The 21796-nt window shown below is 48.6% G+C and overlaps 1 protein-coding gene across 2 annotated transcripts in view; it reads right to left on the bottom strand.

Annotated features, from left to right (window-relative positions):
* Nucleotides 1-21796, bottom strand: part of SEC24A (SEC24 homolog A, COPII component) — a 590503-nt gene that overhangs the window by 403875 nt on the left and 164832 nt on the right. For both annotated transcript variants that reach the window (XR_015297552.1, XM_086931494.1), the window contains exons 4-5: nucleotides 21554-21634; nucleotides 20742-20911 (exon numbers count right to left, since the gene is read on the bottom strand). Coding sequence is in view for 1 of the 2 variants with exons in the window: in XM_086931494.1 (XP_086787620.1) it covers nucleotides 20742-20911; nucleotides 21554-21634 (251 nt within the window). In the remaining variant the exon portion in view is untranslated. The remainder of the gene's footprint in view (nucleotides 1-20741; nucleotides 20912-21553; nucleotides 21635-21796) is intronic.

The following is a 21796-nucleotide window of genomic DNA, read 5'->3' as shown; positions in this document are numbered from 1 at the left end:
TGAGTAAGTCAGTAACAGTAACAACACAAGTGCACCAATTTAAAACCCCAATAAACACAAGGGAAACAACCAGAAGTGCAGCAAATAAGGGTAGTGTAGAGGAAACCAAGCCAAAATCAAAACTAAAGAACTCAATCAGAAGTATAAGACTCAGAGACATAGCAATTGAGGTAATTACAAATGGAAAAGAACCCACAAAGGAAGCTATGGAGGAAATATTAAAGCTCAGTGAATCATCCAAGCAGCTAGCACAAGAGGAGGAACCCTGGTTAAACTCACTTTCCTTATCTAATGACCCCAATTTTTTTAGAAATATTCAAAACAATAACCCAGAACAAAGAACCCCAAGGGAACGCCTTGCTAGCAGTAACTTGTACAAAAGCTCAAAAGAGCAGTTTGGGAATGATGGTATCTACCCCACGAAGCCTGCTGGCTAACAAAGATGAACAACGGTTTGAACTAGACGATAGCAGAGGTTCTATAACTAAATTAAATCATTTGAATCTCTCAGCAACTATAACAATTTCATCCGTTAGTACGATTGATCATGAATTAGGGGTTTCGAGGAAGTGCCAAGAACAACAGCCAAGCACTCAATGGAGTCCGTCCTTGCTAGGCACCCTGGATCAAGCAATAATGGTGCTAAATTATCAATCCGACAAAATGGAAGTCCAAATAGACCTCATAAACCTAATTGCTGGCCACATCTCAGGCATAAACGCCAGGATGGACTTAATTACGTTGCTACTAACCAACAGGGTCAAACCGGAGCTTCAAACACACAAAGAGAAACAACAGCCTAACTGCGGCTGTGGGAGCATAATCGAGCAAATTGGCAAGTCTACCGGACATTTTGAAGGACATCTTAGGGGCCATAAAACAAACTGTAATAACAAGTAGAATAAGGAAATGCAACATAAGATGGACATGCTGGCAAATTCAAAATGCAACAACTCAATAAAAAATGTAAGTAGTAAAGCAAAAGACTATCTAGAGCATGGGTACTCACAAACTTTCTCTCGGGGGTCAAATTTACAGTGTGGTTTGTGACCGAGGGCTGCACTGTGGGGGCGTGGTCAGAGGGGGCGGGGCTAAAGCAAAACTTGTGACCATGAGGTTGCACACAGATCCCTGCAGCAGATGTCTTCATCCACTGAGCTACCAGACCCAGCATACATACAACTCTCTCCCTCCTGCCCTCCCTCTCCATCTCTCTTTCCCTCCTGCCCTCCCTCTCCATCTCTCTCTCCCTCCCTCCCTCCCTCTCCATCTCTCTCCATCTTGCCCTCCCTCTCCCTCCTGCCCTCCCTCCCCCTCCTGCCCTCCCTCTCCCTCCTGCCCTCCCTCTCCTTTCTGGCCTCCCTCTCCTTTCTGGCCTCCCTCTCCCTCCTGCCCTCCCTCTCCCTCCCCCTCTGTCATCTCACTGTGTGTGTGTGTGTCTGTCTGTGTCAGCCTTCAGCCCGGGCTGAGACAGCTTCCTCAGCGCGCACACAGACAGCCGCACCAAAGTACTTGGCAAGTCTTTAACCCTTTCCCTGCTGCTGTCAGCCATTGGCCGACGGCATTCCACCCGTGCACGAAAACGCCCGCACCGCGGCGGAATTACCGCCGTAGTTAACGGGTTAAAAGACCATTTACACGTTTTTGAGGCTTTGTTGTAGCGCCCCTGAATCTCCACTCTGACAATCACCGCTCGCTATGCCCCACAGAGTAGAGGCTTTGTCGTATTTCACCTCTTAGCGCCCCTGCATCTCCACTCTGCTCTGTGGGGGCCGGGGGAGAAGTGATTATCAGTCTCAGAGTCAAGCGCTGCTGCGGCGGTGTTTGCTAACACTAATAAATTGTTTTTTTTAGCACAGGTACGATTGTCTGCAAGGTCCTTGGGCCGCCATGGAAGGCTTGCCGGGCCGCCACCGGCCCGCGGGCCGTACTATGAGTACCCCTGATCTAGAGCAAGTGGTATTTGATGAGCAATCGGAAATAATAGATAATCTAATCGAAACAACACAGAACTCCCACAAGACCTCGCCCCTTGTAAAACCAACAAAAAGGCAACGAAAACGCTGAAGGAAGGCAAGGCTTGAATACATAAAGCAACAAAGCATAGACTCAGTAAAAAAACGTTTCAACATTCAAAATGCGATCGCTCCGTGGAGGAAAAGCAAATTATTAAACATATCCCCGCGTTAAGTGGCATCAACTGATGTAGCTCAACGGAAATATACTTCAGATCCCATTCCAACGGAAAGAAGCCCTGTCTCCGCAGTTAACATCCCCCCCGCCCTTCAAAAAAGCAAGACAAATCAACTTTTCCTTGTAGATCAAGGACACGGATTAACAAAAGAATAGAACTTAAAAGCAGACAGGAAATAGGGACACCTGAAAAACCTGAATCAAAGGTGTAGGGCAAACAGGAACATTTCAAATCATAGACATAATCGCCTCTGGGGACAACACGCATCAAAAATCAGCAAAAGAAGAGGATTTTTCACATCAGAATAAGGGAAGTAAAACACAGAATGCACCAAGAAGACAGGAAGATTCAACAAACAAAATGCACCGGGAGAAAACAACAACTAAACCTCTAACCCAGCATAATTAATTAAAAGTTACAATAATTGGTAAGGACCGAAGATGTATGCTACCCACCAGGGAACTAGACCCCGAATCAACAAGGATAAGGAAAACGAGGATTCTGGGAATAAACGAGGAGGTGAATGAAGAACAAGCGGAACAAGAAGCTCATGCCATGTTTGACTCATTCACAATTAACAACTCTGCAGCTGTTAAAGATGATATCTCACAATTGCCCGAAGGCCATCCTCACCACACAGAGGCGTTCAAATCAAAACTGACATTCGTGTCAGAATATCCTACAAAAGGAAGGCAGGATATCCTGATCCGAGGGAACTTGTTAAAATTGTTCAAGGAAATCCAAGAATTAAATGGGATAACCTTCCAGGATTTAATAGCCGTTTAATTTCAACAAAAAAAAGACTAAATCCAGACACTGAAGAATCCGTGACAACTTGGGCCACAAAGGAACTAGTGGACAAGATATATTCTGTGAGACCAAGATTTGGAGCCTGGGGAATTACTTTGATGCTACATAAAACGTCCTAGGTACCCTTATCCCCTCCTAAATAGGCCAAGAAACTCAAAAAAGGAAGATCGAGCCTGGAAAAGCCAAAGCACATGCGAATGAGGCGCTCTCGTAACCACGCCAGTATCTTAATCAACAATCGAAAACGGGGCCAATACATCAGTAAGCACACAATACGTGGGAAGCCGAACACTGGACAAGATGGATTGGTCTTGGGTACCAAAGGCGTTAAGCAAAAAACATACCTAACGAATTATTCAACTCTCTCAGGGAGGGCTTCAAATACCTAAAACAAGATGTGGCCGGAGAAGTGAGGGAGCTACGGAGTGGCGTAGAGGGCCTTGGGGAGCGGGTAGTCGCCATTGAGGAGAATGACCAAGCCAGGAGCAACGAAATTGAACAGCTACAGCAGGAGGTTCTGCGACTTACGGATCAGCAACTGGATCTTCAAGCCCACGCGGAGGACCTTGAAAACCGCTTCCGTCGCAATAACATACGAGTCCGGGGAGTACCTCAAAAAGCGGAAGGGGCGGACGTCACTGGCTATTTGCAGGACCTCTTCCGACACATCTTAGGAGAACCGGCAGACTTTCCCATCCGGATCGACAGAGCACACAGAGTAGGGCTACCCAGGCGCGCGGCTGCCCCGCCGCCGGACATTCTGGCCTTCCTTCCCGACTTTCCACTCAAAGAGAGGATCCTTCGAGAGGCCAGAAGAGCACAGCAGCTCCAATTCAAAGGGTCCTCCATCGCCCTATACCAGGATCTCTCAGCCATCACGTTGCAAAAAAGGAAAGCATTCAAAGTGGCAACGGACTACTTGCGGCAAAAAGGGGTTACGTACTCCTGGGGCCATCCGTTCCGGCTGATCTTTAAATGGAACGGGTCCCTACATCAAATGCGCTCTCTTAAGGACACGTGTGCTTTGTTGGACCTGGACTGGGAAGAAGACGCGCCGCCGGTGAGACTCTCTCAGGGGCTCTCTAGAGACAGATGGCAAACCGTGAACCGCAGAAAGACCCCCTCACTACGTTTGAAACCAAAGGCCCACATCATCACACAAGAAAGGGCGAATGAGTAAGCTGGCCACTTGGATGACAGAGCATTGTCTAAAACTAAACGGAACCAAAACGGAGGTCCTTATAATTGGAGGCAATGAGGCCAAATGGACAAAAGAATGGTGGCCCAGCTGCTTGGGTCCTTTGCCCCCTCCTAACCGGGAAGCGAAGAATCTAGGCGTCTGGGTTGACAACAAGCTGTCCTATGATAGCCACATTAAGAAAACTGTAGGCAAATGTTTTGGAGTGATGAAAACGCTCAATCGCACCCTTGACCTGCTGCCTCTCAACTCCAGACGTACCATGACGCAGGCACTAATAACTTCCCGTATTGATTACGGGAATGTACTGCTCCTGGGTACATCGGCTAAAAACATCAAGAAACTACAGGTTCTACAAAATTCTGCAGCACGCCTAGTGTTAAGGCTTCCCCGTAGAGCCCCCTCGCGACCCTCTCTGGCATCTCTTCATTGGCTACCTATTAGCAAGAGGATTGTTTTTAAAGCTCTGCTATGGTGCCATAGGATAATCCACCAAAGAGCACCGGCCTATATGTCGGATCTGGCATCCTTGTACGAACCTAACAGATCCCTCAGATCTAAAGGAATAGGTCTGCTCAGAACCGCTCGTCCCAAAAAAGCTAGAATGGGAGGCAGATCATTCCGCACCTTAGCGGCCATGCACTGGAACCTCCTGCCCATGGACACCAGGCTAGAAACCAATGAGGCCTCTTTTAGAAAGAAGCTGAAAACCTGTCTTTTTACTTTGTGATGGGACTCTCTCTCTCCTTATAAATGCTCTCTCCACAGCGCGGGGACACGCCGGGAGGCGTCACCAGGCGCTGTACAAACTCCTTTAAACTAAACTAATGCAGTGGCCGAGGTGGCCAGAGAAACTTCGCCCTCCAAATGATCCCTGACCCCGCGGGTGGGTTACTCATGACACATGACATGCACACGGGCCGGGGGTTTCGGGCGGGGAGCCACGATGGGACCCGCTAGGCATGACCCCACTACGTAACTTTTCCATGGCCCTGTATGGATTAACAGGACTGGGACTATATGTTCTTGGAGTTTGGGTGTTGGGGAGTGGGTGGTGGGTGGGGAGGGTTAGGTGCTTGGATCTGGGCATTGGGGCTCACGTTTTGAGCTCCTGGAGTTGGTATGGGGAAGGGGAGGGTGGGACACAGGCTCAGTTGGAATTGTTTGAGGATTGCGGGGGGGGACTGTGGTCGGGAACCAGTGTGCCAAAGGGGTTTTGTCGATGACAGGTTAGCTATGTTCCTCATTTGCCATTCTCGATTAGAGCGGACTGTAACTCACGGGGAGGTCGTGGGAGATCTGATGTCCTGCGGGGAGTGTTTCCGGGACGGATGTGTTGTAATTCAAGTTTACCCCTCCTGCTTAGTTTGCTTTTTCCCGTTAGCGTCTCTTTCTCGCCCGCTTGGCGGGCTGTCCCTTCTATATGTGACGCTACAAGTATGTTCCCTCCAGGGGCCGAGGTTTCCGGGGATGTACATGGGCTGGCTTGATTCTTGCATCCTTGTGCACCACATACAGATGACTCTGATTCTGCGCTGTACCACATGCCCTCCTTACCATGGCTGACACCGGGTTAAAAGTACTGACCCTTAACGTGAAAGGGTTGAATAACCCCATCAAGAGGATAGCGGTCATCTCCTACCTAGAAATCTCGGGGGCTGATATTTGTTTATTGCAAGAGACCCATCTCTTGCCAAAAGACTGGCATAGAATGCGTTCCCGCGCCTTCCCACAGCAATTCTTTTCCTCTCTCCCTACGAAGACTGCCGGAGTGGCAGTTCAAATATCTAGACACTTCCGGGGACGGGTGGGGGACAGGGCAGGGGAGATTAAGGGTCGCCTTTTGGCATACACACTTCAGCTTGGTGACACACACCTCACGGTTGGTTCTATCTATGCCCCGAATACGGGACAAGAGACATTCCTGAAAGGTGCTATCTCGGAGTCACTTCAATCCTCTAACTCACTTTTGCTCTGTATGTGTGTCCACATATTTGTGGACACACATACAGATAGGTCAGGGCACCGCTATGGGGAGACGGGCGCGGTCTCAGCGACCGGACTCGAGTGGCTACGGGAGAGGGGTTTGGTGGACCTCTGGAGAGCCAAACACCCGACTGCGACGCAGTTCACCTTTTATTCCCACGTGCATCGCACGTATGCTAGGCTCGATCATTTCTTAGGCTCCTCGGAGCTGCTCACAACCCTCGAGGAGGTTAGCATAGTACCTGCGGCCATCTCGGATCACGACGCGGTGGAACTGTCGCTCAAAATTCCTACGTCCCCTCGCCCCCGGGGCTCGTGGCGCCTACACGAAACCCTATTGCAGCGACCGGAAGTCACTAAAAGAGTTAGCAAATGCATTGTTGACTACCTAGCCACGAACGACACGCCGGGGATATCTATGACGGCTCTTTGGGGGGCTCTGAAATCGGTCACCCGCGGCGAACTCATTGCTATAGCCGCCGCTGAGGCCAAGGACCGCAAAGCTAAAAGAGATGACCTCAAAGCGCGTGTCTCAGAATTTGAGAGGGTCCACAGTCGCACCTGCGCTCCACGTGTTTGGAGACAACTGAAAGCTGCCAGAGCCCAACTAGCCAGTCTAGATACTGACAGGGCGGAATTCGCTGCGCTCTGCCTTTGACATACCTACTACGTCAGGGGTAACAAAACTGGCCGCTTACTGGCCAGTGCCTTGAAGGCTAAGACCCAACGCTCCAAGATCACCGGCCTCACAGACGATACAGGTGTTGTTCTTACGGAAGACACTCAGGTTGCAGAAGCATTTCGATCTTACTATGCCTCGCTATATGGAGCCGAGGCGACATCCCCCGAGGAGATCGATGCGTACTTGAGCACAACAGCGATCACCGAGTTCTCCCAGGCAAATGCTGATGCCTTAGATGCCCCCATTCGCCAGGAAGAGGTGTTAGCAGCTGTATACCGTTTACGCCCGCTTAAGTCCCTGGGGCTAGACTGCTTCTCAGCAGGTTTCTATAAAACCTTTAGCCAGCTGATAGCTCCGGTGCTTACCCGATTCTTCAACTCTTTTGAAGGCCCTAGTTCCATCCCCCCAGATATGTTGGCAGCCGAAGTGGTGGTACTGCCGAAACCGGGTAAAAAACCCACGCATTGCTCTGCGTTTCGCTTTATTTCACTACTGAAAATCGACCTGAAGCTTTTTTTCAGAATTGATTTTTTTTTTTTTTTAAACTTTATTGTCAAGAAGGCATAAAAGTTATTCACATTGACACTTTAGATCACCAGTTTTTCATTATCACAGGCTATTGTCAAAGAGACGGATAAAACATATTACATTCTGGCACCCTGTAGTTATCTTCACACTATGGATACGGAAGAAGTAATAGCAACCATTTCGCACAGACTCTAACTCACTAACATACCATACCCTGTTTCAGTTCGTAATCCGCCCACTTATGATACAGTGATCAGTTCCCAGCAATTTCAACTAACAGAAAAAAATTACATCTATAAAACCCAACTAATGTCATCACTCAATAGAATGTTGTACCCGTTCATAGGCAGTTGTCATCCATTGCACATGATCAGTACGTTGTCAAAGGTAATGTCATTTTCTTGCTCCACCTCATCACAAACCAGAGTTCTTTATGTAAGTCCGCCCTCCCTAATCTTCTTCCTCCTCTGACTCCAAGTCCTCGTCCTCTGGTAAGGGTTCACACGGTTCTCCCCTGTATTTGTTCCATGGCATCCACACCTTATTCCATTTACGGGGACAGGCCCGCAGCACGTATACCGCCCTTTCCTTCACCATTAGGAGGTCCATATTCCTAATCCATCCAGTCACCGTAGGCAATTCTGGAGCACCCCATTTTTGATGAATATCCCTCTTGGCCACTGTCACAGCCAACGTGACCCACAATTGTCCATATCTGTTCAGGTCATTAGGGTCCCAAATGTTCAATAGGCACTTACGGGGTTCAGGCAGGATTGACACCTCAAGGGCTTGGGAGACAGTGCGCATATGCCTCCAGACGTCTTGGATCAATGGGCAATCCCATAGTGTGTGGAGTAGAGTTCCCTCCTCCCCGCATCCTCTTAGACAGAAGGGGTGTGGTGCCCTCTGTATCCTGTGTAGAAGTGTTCTGGTGTAATAAGTGCGGTGTAGAATCTTGAGAAGCACTAACCTGAACCTAGCTGAAATGCCCACTTCTCTTGGTGACGCAAGTGCCTCGTTCCATTCTGTGTCGTCCATGTCGCCTAGTTCCCCAACCCATCTCTCTCTAAGTTTCTACGTGGGGTCTGTCAGGTTGTTAACCAGTTTTTTGTATGTGAGCGAGGTTGCCTTTTGTTCCATAAAGTCCGTCAGTAACCTGTCCTCTAGTGGTGACGATTCCGGGAGTGTGGTGTCAGGTGGAATTGCGTGAAGTAGTGCGTATCGGATTTGTACATATATGAATGTTTCAGTGGGGCCCAGACCATATTGCTGCTGGAGCTGTGAGAATGCAACCACCGAGCCCTTGACCCAAAGGTCTCCTACCACGGAAATCCCTATGTGGTCCCATTGTGTGAAACCCTTACTGGACCTTAAGTTTCCTAGTGTTTTCGTGTCCCATAACGGCGTCATCCTGGTGATTTTCCCCTTCCAACCCAGTCGAGATTGTGCTGTATGCCATAAGGTCGCCGTATGTAACGTCGGTCCAAGCAATTTCCGAACCTGTGAGAAATTGTATAACACTGAGAGCATGCCGTCCGTCCCCAACTGCGACCAATCCGCCTTGTATGCGGGGTCTTCCCGCGGGACGTGGATCCAGTGATTAATTATCTTAAGTTGGGACGCCCAATAATACAATTGAAGATTGGGTAGCGCAATCCCTCCTTCATACCAGCTTTTTACTAATTTGTCATGTGCTATACGGGCTGGGCCGTTGCTCCACAGCAGAGCAGACACCAGTGCAGTGACTTGTCGGAAGTAGCGTGGAGCCACCATATAAGGTGTATTTTCTAACACATAGAGAAATCTGGGGAGAGCCATCATTTTATATAACGCTGCTCGCCCAAGGAGGGTTAGTGGCAGGGTAGCCCAGTACTTAACGTCCGCACGTAGACGTGCCAGAGGTGGCACCAAGTTTGCGGCATAAAAGTCCGCCGCATTAGTGGCGATGAAAATACCCAGGTATTTAAATGAGCCGGTCGCTAACTGCAGGGGACAGTCATCCCGCAACAACGGCTCCGGGCCTTTAAGTACGAATATTATAGATTTGGACCAATTCAGGGTGTAACCTGACGCTTTCCCGTGCTCGTCGCACAGAGTTAATAGGGCAGGAATACCCTCATTGGGATTAGTCATGTAGATCAGCATATCATCTGCATACAGGGAGACTTTATCCTCCCACCATTCCTCCCAGGTGATGCCCCGAAACAGTGGTGTTGCTCTGAGCAGGATAGCCAGTGGCTCTAGCACCAGCGCGAAGAGTAGGGGCGATAGCGGGCACCCTTGTCTAGTCCCGCGTCCTAGTGGGAACGTCGGTGAAATGTGACCATTCGCTACCACCTGTGCCATCGGTGACTTGTACAGTAACCGCACCCATGCAAGATATTTCGGGCCGAAGCCCATACGAGCAAGGACCGCAAATAGATACTCCCACTCCACCAGATCGAAAGCCATTTTGGCGTCTAGGGATAAGATGACAGCCTGTTCCGAAAGGAGATGTGCTCGTGCCAGCACCCCATGGACCCTCCGCAGATTCAGTGCCGTGCTTCTGTGTGGCATGAAACCTGATTGATCGGGGTGTATTAGGGTGTGTAGGTGCTTGGTCAGGCGACTGGCCAGGAGTTTCGCCAGGATCTTTGCTTCCACGTTGAGCAAGGAGATGGGTCGGTACGAGGCGCATACAGTCGGCGGCTTGGCTGGCTTAGGAATGGCTACTATTGTGGCCGTGCGCTGGTCCAGAGGGAGTTCTGCCCTGTCCACACTCTCAACATACATATTCAGCAGGGGTTTGCTCAACAGGGGAGCTGACGCTTTGTACCATTCTACGGGTATCCCGTTAGGCCCTAGCGCCTTGCCGGATTGCAACGACTGTATTGCCAATTGGATTTCGTTTTCTGTCAAGTCAGTGTCTAGTTCCTGTTGCGCTTCTTGTGAAAGCGCGGGGACAGTAATGTGGTCGAGCGATGCTATCGCCTCCCGTTCCGTGACGGCCCGAACCGGTGTGTATATCTCCTGATAGTGGCGCGCTAGGGTGCGTACTATTTGTTCAGGGTGTGTCTGCAGCTGGCCATCCTGTGTGTAGAGTCTCTGTATACCTCTGTTGCTACCACCTCGCTTGTCCAACCAGGCCAGCATCCTCCCGGCCTTATCGCCCACGTCATATATCCTGTGTGCGGTGCTTGCCAAGTGTCCCTTAGTAATCGTTGTGAGATGAGCCAGGTGTTGTTGTCTGAGGTGCAGCGTATGTGTGGTGTCAGGGGTGGGGTCCGACATGTGGGCGGTGTTTGCGGTGTGGAGTGCCAACTCTAATTGAGCAAGTTCACTTCTGGAGTCTCGTTTGTGTCCTGTGATTGCCGCTATGGCTGCGCCGCGCAGGACTGTTTTGTACGCCTCCCAGAGTATCGAGGGCGAGGAAACTGTTCCTATATTCTCTGTAAAATAGTGCGATGTGGCCAATTTGAGTTTCTTCCTGATACCAGGGATTTTTAAATAGTTGGGGTATATTGGATAGAGTCTGGCGCGCTTCCTCTCTTTAGCAGTAATGTGGAGGGACACTGGGGAGTGATCAGATATGCCTCTGGGTAGGATCTCTAGTTTGTCTACTGATCCCAGTCCCACCCCCAAAAAGAAAAGGTAATCAATACGTGAGAGACTGTTGTGTGTAGAGGAGTAGTGCGTGTATTGAGTCGCTGTGGGGTTCAATTGACGCCAAACATCTGTGAGGCCTAGCGCGGTCAGAAAACCAGGAAGCGTGGCAGTCCCTCTCTGGCGTTCCCGTACGGGAAAGGTGTCTAGCAAGGGGTCTGTTATAGCATTAAAGTCCCCCCCCAATGATCATGTCACCCTCTGGGAGGTCAATGAGAAATTGTCCAAGCGCCGGCAGTGCTGTAGAGTGCAGCGCCGGGGGGATGTACACGGACACCACGCTGAGGGGTCTCCCCTCCCACTGGCCATACAGCGCCGCAAAACGACCTTGATCGTCCGTCCTGCTGCTTTCAACCATAAAAGACGAGTTCTTTTTAAGGAGTATCCCAGTGCCCCTGGACCCTGTAGTGAATTCCGCGTGCACCGCTATGGCATACCCACGTCTGTCGAGTGCTTTGCATGTAGACCCAGCCAGGTGCGTTTCTTGCAGCATCACTAAGTCAGGCCCGTGGCGTTTGATGGTTTGGAGGACCAATCCCCTTTTAATTTTGTCCCCTAGGCCTCTAACGTTCCATGTGAGCAGTTTCAAGGGGGGCACCACTGTCATCGGAGGGCCGCCCTCAGCGGGTGTATCTCGATCCTGTTGGGCCATCTGGGTTTATGACCAGTGTTATTGATGTGTGGAAGTGGTGTGCAACACATATGCAATGACTTGTGCTAGGGTACCTGGAGTGTACGGCCTGTAGTAGGACCGTGTTCCACACGGAAGTTGTGATGACTGAGAACAATAACCATAACATTACAACTTCCCCCCCCCCCCCACCCCCTCCCTGCTCCCCTGCACCACGGACGAATTCCCGCCCGCATCCCCAACTTGGCAGAGTGCTTAATCCCATCCCCGTCCATCTTACTTGCTCGTGGGGTTGGTGAGACCCCTACAGGCACCGGCCAATGCCCGCCCTACTCAGCTTCATCAGCGTCAAGGTCCCAAGGGCTGCAAACGTGTTGTCCCTCATGCAGCCTACTCAAATCAGCCCCTGACCGGTTGTCAAGAGTCAAGTGGGTCCCTTTCAAAATCCGATTCCAGTCCCGTGGCGCCTTCCTCGTTCGTGGGGCTGCTGGACGGGTGATCCGCCGGCCTTCCGCTGCGCTGGTTCTGGCGGTCCCTGTGCGGGCGCTGGGGTTGGCCCACCTGTCTCCATCCGTCAAGCCATTCTCTTGCCACCTCCGGCGTGTCAAAGAACCACGTTTTTCCTTCGGCCACAATTCGCAATTTGGCGTGGAAAAGCATCGAGTATGGCAGGCCTTTGTCTCGCAGCGTCTTCTTCACGTCCGTGAATGATTTCCTGCGCCTAGCCACCTCTGCTGTGTAGTCTGGAAAGAAGGCCAAAGTTGAGTTCTGAATTTTTACAGGTGGGGAGACCCTCGCCGCTTGTAGGATGGCGTCCCTGTCTCTAAAATTGAATAGTCTAGCCAGTACAGGCCGTGGAGCGGCGCCTGGCTTGGCCGCCCCACCAGGAACTTGGTGCGCCCTTTCAACAGAGAAGAAGTGAGATAGGCCTTTAGGTTTCAGCTTGGTTTTGATGAGGTCCTCGACGTATAAGTCCATTGCAGCTTTACCTTCCGATTCTGGCAGGCCTAGGATGCGGACGTTATTTCTCCGGGAGCGTCCTTCCTGATAGTCAAGCTTTTCCTGTAACTGCTTAGTGACTCTTTCCATGCGTTCCATTGCTACTTGCAGGTCCGAGGTGTCCTCAATGAGCGATTTCGTAACTACCTCCACTTGAGACACTCTTTCCGACATTTTCTTGAAGTCCGCCCGAAGCAGAGTAACTTCGGAAGAGATGGAGCCCACCGTCGTCCGGACCTCGGTGAGGGTTTTCATAACGTCCTCTAAGGTCACCTTTTGAGTTCCGCCCGTTTCTGGAGCCGCGCCTGCAGAGTGGCGGCCGCCATTCTGGGATTGTCCATGCTGGCTATACGCAAATTTGTCGAGCTTCGCCTGTGTCGACGCACTCCTTGTACCCTTGCCTGCCATGGCGTTGCGCTGGTGAAGGTAGTACTTGCACTCGGCGGCTATTCCAGCACTTGGCGTCTACGAGCTGCGTGGTCCCCCCGGGCGCCAGGCAGTCAAGTGGGTGTCTCACTGGTTCCAAGGGGTTCCGTATACCCCCCCACAGGGCCCAGGCGCGTTTCAGCCGGCGGTCGTGACGACCAGCACGCCGGCCTCCGAGTCGTTCTTGTGCGGCCTACTGCGCGGCCACTCCCGTCCCCCGCGCTCACTGTAGCGCTACTCGCCGCGGTGCTTCGGTGTGTCCTCAGTGAGCCCCTGTCAGGGGGCACCCCGCGTATTGTGCCAGATCTCCGCCGTGTATCAGCGCAGCAGCGTTAAGGTGGGACTGTCTGATCAATCAGGACGCCACACGATGAGTCGGGCACCACTATGGACGCTCCCACACGGTGCTGTCCCTTCGCCAGGATACTGGGGCTCAGACCCGTCCCCTCGTCAATTTGGGGTGAGACTCGGATCGGCAGCAGCGCGGGAAGACGGCAGGGCCCTTGACGCAGATTGTCTTACCCTGCAGCATGAACGGCGCGTCTGGTCGCCCGCTCCATCCAATATGGCGCCGCCTGGGACCTAGGGAGACCCTCGCCCTCGCCGGTATTTGCGCTGCGTTTAGATGGTGCTTGCAGCTAGTCCTGGACTCGACAGCTCCCCCGGCCCACACAGGGGTAGACGCTGGATAGGTGGTGCGCAGGAGCACCCCTCGTGGCAGAGTTCAGCAGTGGCCGGCCGGCGCCACCGCGCCCAGGCCGAGCAGGATGGACTTCCGCCCGGGTCCGCCAGCTACTCCAGGTCGGTGCGGCCAGGCAGGTACAAGCCCCAGCACGTCGCTGTAGAATGGAGCAGTTCCCGGCGTCCGATCACCACCGGGGTCGGATCAATCAGCGCCGCTCGGGTCCCCGAGCCGATGCCGCTCCTTCGAGCGGGCGAAAAGTCGGATTAGTGTACGGATTTTTAGTGCGGGCCGTTATGCCTGGAGGAGCTCCCGCTCCAAGCTGCCGCCATGCTCGGCAGTTGGCCAAGCCCCCCGACCTGAAGCTTTTTACTGGCATTCTTGCCGCGCGTCTTGGTCCCTGCCTACCGGGGATTTTGGAGCCGACCAAACGGGTTTTGTGCCCAACCGACAGTGCAGTGATAACACCAAGCGGGAACTCCATTTGATAGACAAAGCCCACTTTCAGGCCTCTGATTCCGCACTGCTTGCCATTGACGCTGAGAAGGCGTTTGACCGCGTAGACTGGACCGATCTACAGCAGGTCCTGAGGCGTTTTGGGCTGGGTGACCGCTTTCGATCTTGGATTGCCTGCTGCTACCATCACCCCCAAGCTCGGGTCCGGTTGGATGGCCTTCGCTCGAACCCATTTGAAATCCAGCGGGGCACAAGACAAGGGTGTCCCCTTTCCCCCCCTCCTGTTCGCCCTGTACATAGAGCCCCTGGCGCAGAAGGTCCGGGACAACCCCGAAATTCGAGGCATCACTTTTGGTAACGAACCCCACACAATAAGCCTCTATGCCGATGATGTAATAGCCGCCCTCGATCATCCAGACCGCTCTATACCCGCCTTTATGGAGGAGCTTGACTCATTCGGTTCTGTCTCGGGATTCCGAATTAACAAGGGGAAATCTTTGATATTGCCTCTGGGCAAAAACGCACATTCCAACGACCCTGCCATTGGACAGGGGAGTGGTCTTCAGCTCACCACACAACTCCCATACCTGGGAATCACCGTCTCCTCCTCAACGGAGTCGACGATAACAACTAATTACAAGTCCCTCGCTACCCAGATCCGGACGGACCTCGCGCGCTGGTCAAAGCAACCACTCTCTCTACTAGGGAGGGTCGCGGCAGTGAAAATGTCGGTTCTGCCTAGGGTCCTCTATCTCTTTCAGACCCTCCCGGTCGCACCCCCGCGGGCACCTTAACGGATCTGCAGGCCGCTCTCCACCACTTCATTTGGGAGGGGAAACACGCGCGTATACATAAACAGCTGGCGTACAGGGGCATGGGTGAAGGAGGCCTTGGCATCCCCAATCTGCTGCAGTACTTCCAAGCCTCCCAACTCCGCTATCTAGTGGAGTGGTATAGGCCAGAGTCCGAGAAGAGATGGCTCTTCCATGATAGGGCAATGGCTCAGACGCCTCTTTGGAGGGTTCCATTCCTCACCCGGCAGCACCAGCCGAGTTATCTTTTGAAATCACCTATCACTCGCACGACTATGCAGGTCTGGGATATGGTCGCTGTCAAGAGAGGCTTGACAACTTTCCCCTCCCCATTCACCCATATCTTGGACAACCCGGAATTCCCTCCGGGCACTGACCCATATGCATTTTCGCAATGGCGCGGTACAGCCTGTCGTTCTGCCGGCGACCTCTACGACTTACGGGGCTTTCTTCCCCTCTCAGAAATCAAACAAGGATACGCGATAAAGAGCCCCCACCTTTTCCAATATTTCCAGCTCCGACACTGGCTTACCAACCCGGCTACCGCCACCATGGTAGGGTGCCCAATGACAACTTTTGAGAAATGGTTACTGACCAAAGACACAGACAAACATCTCATATCGGACATCTACAATATGCTCACACCACCGCCCACTCCAGGTAAAAGACCGGGTCAAAGGCGCTGGGAAGCTGAACTAGGTAGGACATTGACATCTAAGGAATTGAGCTACATATACTACAGGGCCTCACACACCACACGCAATACGGCGGCCAGGGAGGCCGCAGTGAAGCTGGCAATGTATTGGCACCTCACTGCAGTCCGGCTTCACAAAGGGAAACCGACGCGCAGTGCATTATGCTGGAGGGGTTGCGGGGAGCGAGGCAAATTAACCTGTCAAGAGATCCGGAATTACTGGGAGACTGTCCTGGACGACATTAATTCTACCTTCGATACCGAAATCCCAAGGTTTCCGGCCTATGCTATACTGGGCCTCCCTAATGCACTCACCTTTCCCTTGAAATCAATGCGGGGTCGCCAAATGGGGATCGCCATACAGGCAGCCACATAACACATCTCATCATTGTGGGGATCGACAACTAAGCCCACGCACACAGGTTGGTTACACAAGCTCTGGTTCACCTTGGGGATGGAACGCATACAGGCCACACTCTCAAACTCCACTACTGCATTTCAAAAAGAATGGCTTCCTTTGCTATCCCTCCTGTCTAAGGAATTTAATGAGGTCACCCGCCCCAGATACCTCCGTGCTCTACGCCTCACTGACGTTATGCATAAATCCCGATGAACCCTCTACTCGCACCACTCATTACTGGCCTCCTCGTAGACTTGTTTCTGACACATGTTACACTGGTTGGGGTGGGGGAGGGGGGGACGAGTTGGGGTTGGGTGGGGGATTTCGGGTTTTGTCTTTATTGTCCTGCCTTATCGCACTGGTTAACATTTGCTTCCTAGACATCGTATTCTTGTTTTGGCATATGTACCTCACCTCTTCTTTCACTTTCAGGGAAGACATGCTTGTCTGTCCCGCCAGCTGTATGTGCCAATTGCCTCTATACTGTGTCACAATGCCTACTGATGCTTTTGTTAAAATTAATAAAACACATTTGAAACTAAAAAAGACACACTTACTGTTGGGGAACTCATCATTTCATTGACAAAGGTGTATTCAGTTGAATCCAGCTAATAGAACAATCTACTAATGAAGTTTCTGAATTTGAGTGGGTTTTAGGTCTGACTTGACCGTGCAGCTGTCGCCCTACTACGTTATAAAAAAAAAAAGTACTACAGAGAGGGACGGTGGCTCTGCCTTGACTTTGTTTCATCTGAGTGCAGCTTTAGATTTTCAAAAGCTGTGTGCTTTCACAGAAAAGGAAATTACACTCGAACCAGCAGTGATCTTTTTTTATCCAAAGGCCTGATCAAGGAGCTTTATAGAGCTTTATAAAGCAAAGCTATGTATTTGAAAATTCTGTCACACACATACCACTGTGATGGATGGAGTTTGCCTTTTAAGAGCACACATGTTATTTGTTACACAAAATATCACACATTACCTCTGTAGCCAACGATTTTTGTGTTAAATACCCCCATTAAAAACCATATATATATATATATATACACACACACACATCTATATATTTACATTTTCCCAATTATTAGCATTTTTGCTTGGAAATGTTAAATTATGTATACCATCTCTATATTTGTGATGGTCATTTAAAGTAATGGGTAAAAAGATCTTCATGCTTTTCGTTGTACGAAATTTTTGCACTTTAAAAAGTCATCCTGGATTCAACCAGTCATTTGTATTTTTATGTGCTTTAATACCATTACTTTTTGTTTTTGGATTCAACCTAAGACTGTTGTTGTAAATGTGCTGTTTACATGTGATCTATGCAGCTAAAGTCTTTTTTCACTGTTGTTACCCACGTGACACGGGAGGTTACCACCAGGGGGTGGTAACAGAGTGTTAGCATATCATTTAAAAAGGCTTGTGATGGTTTCATTTAACTGCAGCGTGAACAAGGGCACTTGTGCTCGAAACGCGTCGCTGATTTGGCTCTGTGGATTTAAAATAAACAAGATCATTGCTGACTTGGTGGTCCGTATCCCTTTTGTTGTTGGCGTGGAGGCTGTGGCTACGAACGCAGATCGAAAAGAGGGGGAACTTTGTGCTCTCATATATATACATATATACACATATATATATACACACACACACATACACACACAAGGATGTGAAGAGTATAGTATGTTATTTTTTGGACTATGACTCACACGAGGTGAAGTAGGTAATCTGTAAAACAGTCAAAAGTGTTCGCCTCGTGACATTTGTGCTGTGCTGTAATGTGGTAATAAACTCGATTGGACGTTTGCACAGCACTAATAAATGTGCGAATGCGTGGTTATTAGAGTGGTTGCTCTAAATAACAAGAGTTACTGTTATAGCATGCATATCAGAAAAATTGTGTCACTCACAGGGCACTAGAGCCAATGCGATGGATCCAATAGCTGAAGTCACTCCACTGGATTCCATGAAAATATTCAGCATGGGGCAACGGATCAGTCACTACAACCACTAGCTCTATGTCGCTAGAGTGATGGCATTTTTCTGATCATATGTCCATCAATCTGAAAAGGAGTGAGCTTTAATGCCAAAATTGCCAAGCCAGTCCTTCACTTTTCCATGTTTTCCTCTATTTTCTTTCTGTCTCAACTTTTTATTTTCATTATTTTTAGAGCATCATACAGCTCTCCAGGCAACGTTAACAGGCTTATTGCTTGCCTTCCATGTCAACTGCAGTGCATCATATCCAACCAGGTCCCAACCTGTATGCCAGGCCACTGTCATGGAATGGTATTCATCATAGTTTAACTGTTTTACCATTCCAAGATAGTTAACACATTGGATCTACATGTTGCGTCCATGCTGGCATTTCAGAACAATGAAACACCATATTCAATACCACTATGTTTAATCTTAATATTGCTAGCATACAGCTCTATTATTAAAGCAGCAGCACAATTTATTTTTCTACTTTTATTATTTTGATTCATCATGCATGATTTTGATTTTTATGGAGGTCAATATAGCGCGAACTTGACCCAGTATCGGGTATCAGAGCGATTTAGCACCATTTGCGTTACATGAGGACACATTCATGTAATGTTGAGTTTGCGTTTGAGTTTATTGCAGCTGTGTAAATGGATAAATGCAAGAATGGACACAAGTGATAAGATGAGTGCGAGCATGTAAGATGACTTATTAAATGTCTAAACCCATCACTGACTGAGGAGGCACTTGCACTTAAGAGAGACATATAATGGCATTGCCAGTGCTGGTCTCTTATTAACTAATGATGAAAAAGCCCAAAGTAGCGAAAGAACAGACTTTCCTTTTTTTAATGCTTTATGTACATTTAGTACAAGTTTTATACTCACAAGTAGTGTCCTCAGTTAATTGAAATGAAGGACGTACATCGCGACTCAGAAACACTGAACTGTAATTGGTCACAATGTCCTAAAGAAAGCGGAGCAACACTGCTCACCAAATACCTGGGAGGACACTCCTTGCTTTGTTACCAGTTATAAGAGTGACATTGGGCCACCATTGAATGAACTTCCAGATAATTATGGAAAAGGGGCACTTCTGAACAATATTTCAGAACAATCATACATTGCAGGTTACACCGATAGCATAACACATGCTATGGCGTTTTCTTTATTAATAACAACTGCTTCACCAGCAACAAGAACTCCGATCGCATGCCCTCTCATCTGAAGAAAGCCATTGCCAAAGAGGACTATAAAGATTCTGCCATTACGATGTTAAATCTTTAACTTGGCTGATTAAACACAATAAAAGTAGTTTGAAGGATTAGGAAATAGGAACCCAATGCTCGTTTGTCCTATATGAATGAAAGATGAGTGAAGTCTGGTGATTGTGTGCATACAAACCTGGGTCAAACATGGGACTATGTGTTTCACTTAAGATCTGGAGGTTAACCTCTAGCACCAACTAAAAGCCTTAACTTTAATGTAAACAAAGGGCTATTGGAGCAATGACATCCATCAAAGGTGCTTCTGTGTAATGCAATCTACATCTCACCCACTTTTGTTTGGACCCTGGCCTGGCTGAGACAGGGGAAAGAAGAGTTGGCAATTTTGCGAATCACTTGGTATGCATTTCGCAGAAAACTGAGGATTTAAAGCAGAGATCAAGTTTTTATTTTTATACCTAATGGAGAAATGTGACCCACTGAAAAACAGGGATACTGACAAGTCAGCTTTGGAGCTCACCCAAGACCAGATGAAATCTAAGGGCAGATTTTTCTGAGTTGCCAGATACAAACAAATTAGAAATGGTTAAAGTAGGATCCTACGTGAGAACCTCTCTTTCAGACCTACAATCTCAGCAATGCTGGATTACCAATGTGGACTCAGATGTGTTATCAGAGTATTTGTGGCTTAGATTGATGTAATGATCGTTGTGAAAATGTATTTCGATCCAGAAAGGGAGTGCTAAGAGTGAAATTATGTGCAGCATCAATCAAAAGCCTGGTTCGTATAAAAGCAAAGATATTGTATTCTAATATGTTTTAAAATGTAGCTTACAATTGGGATCACCTTTACACTTTGCATGGGGGAAGGTAAGAGGGCTGGGTCACTACTAATCCTCTGGGAATGAAAGTAGTGACATTTAAAATAGTTACAGTAAAACCGGTTAGGGACATGATCATACCAAAAACAAGAAAACCAGTGTACGGGCTGATCCACAGAAGCACGACTTTACAAAGTGTATAGGCCTACGACTTCAGTCTTGTTTCGTCAATAAATGTATATTTTATGCTTTTGGTTAACTGCAGATTTGATTATTAACTTTACATTCTAAACATAGCACCAGCACAGGATTCTTTTTTTAAAAATGCCTGCTTAATTTAAGTTATTTTCAGTTGTTGTTGTAAAAATGTCACTTGTGCTTTTTGCATCTAGTGTTAGGGTCTTGCTGAGGCTTTAAATATGTACGCTACGGTCTTGCTAGAATGATTGGTGAGATGCTGTACAAGGTCTATATAAATGTCACAATGAATTTGATCTCCCAAAAAGATGTATTCAGTGTATAAATAAGCACAAGTGGATTGATAAAGGCACGATGTGCAAGGGACAATTTACCTGGGGGTACTGCTGTGGTCCTCCAGAGTACTGCTGCTGGGGCACAGGTCGTTGTCCTTGAGTGGCAGACTGGGGTACATTCTGGTAACCTGGCGGTAATGTAGGATACGAATGGCCAACTGTTCTGTTCATTTTCGTATTCTGGGGGGGTGGTGGAAGCTGTGATGATGCTAAATGTCAAGTGGTAACATAAAACAGATTTCAAAATTCAAGTTGTAAATACTGTGCATGACAAATATAATTGTTTTAAGCTGTTTGATACAACATCTTCAATTCAAGGGGAAGATTTATTTATCCTGTAGAATGATTTTGGATTCTAACTATTTTAGTAATTCATTATTCTCAGTCAAAATCTTATGGCTAAACTACATTGAATACATTTGAAAAGGTCTTATCTCATGTTGCTTTCGATATTCTCTCAAATTAAAGATGAACACAATTTGTGGGCTAAATTCGATTTTCTTACCACACCAATAATTCTGCTCAATAAAATCCACAATACAAGGCAGTCACCCTTAAAAAACAGTGCAGCAGGCCTCATTGTCATCTGTGGTTTGAAAGCAGGTTGTTTTGAAAAACTGTGCTGCTAAGTCCCATTTGGTGTGGTTGTTAGATAATCAAACCCATCACTGGCTCGTCGCTCTGATAGTTAAGGCAGGGCGAAGGAGATTTTTTTCCCAAATTTACAAACTGTAACACAAAATGTCACTTCTGGGTCTTTTGTTCCAGAAATGCCAACTACGGAACATAGTTGAAGTGTCAGGTAATTTCCCTAAAAAAAACACTGGCGACATTACAGTACCAATTCTTACCCATGTATCCTCCTCCTTCAATAGCATCATAGCTATTTTGTAATGAAGATCCGTCACTCACACTTGACACAGGTACTCCCCCTAAAGAAAAATCACAGTTTATGAATTTCACATAGAGCGCAATGGCTTTTAAAAGCTTAATCATAGTGCTTAGTAACATCTAAACACATACAAATCTTAGATAACTTCGACAGCGATAAATACTTCAACAACTATGTGTCCTAGCTGATTTTACTCTCAGTA

Source organism: Lissotriton vulgaris, chromosome 7, assembly GCF_964263255.1.
Source record: "Lissotriton vulgaris chromosome 7, aLisVul1.2, whole genome shotgun sequence".
In the NCBI taxonomy this organism is placed as follows: Eukaryota; Metazoa; Chordata; class Amphibia; order Caudata; family Salamandridae; genus Lissotriton; species Lissotriton vulgaris.
Note: the sequence above shows the minus strand (reverse complement) of the source record. Positions and strands in the feature narration are given on the sequence as shown.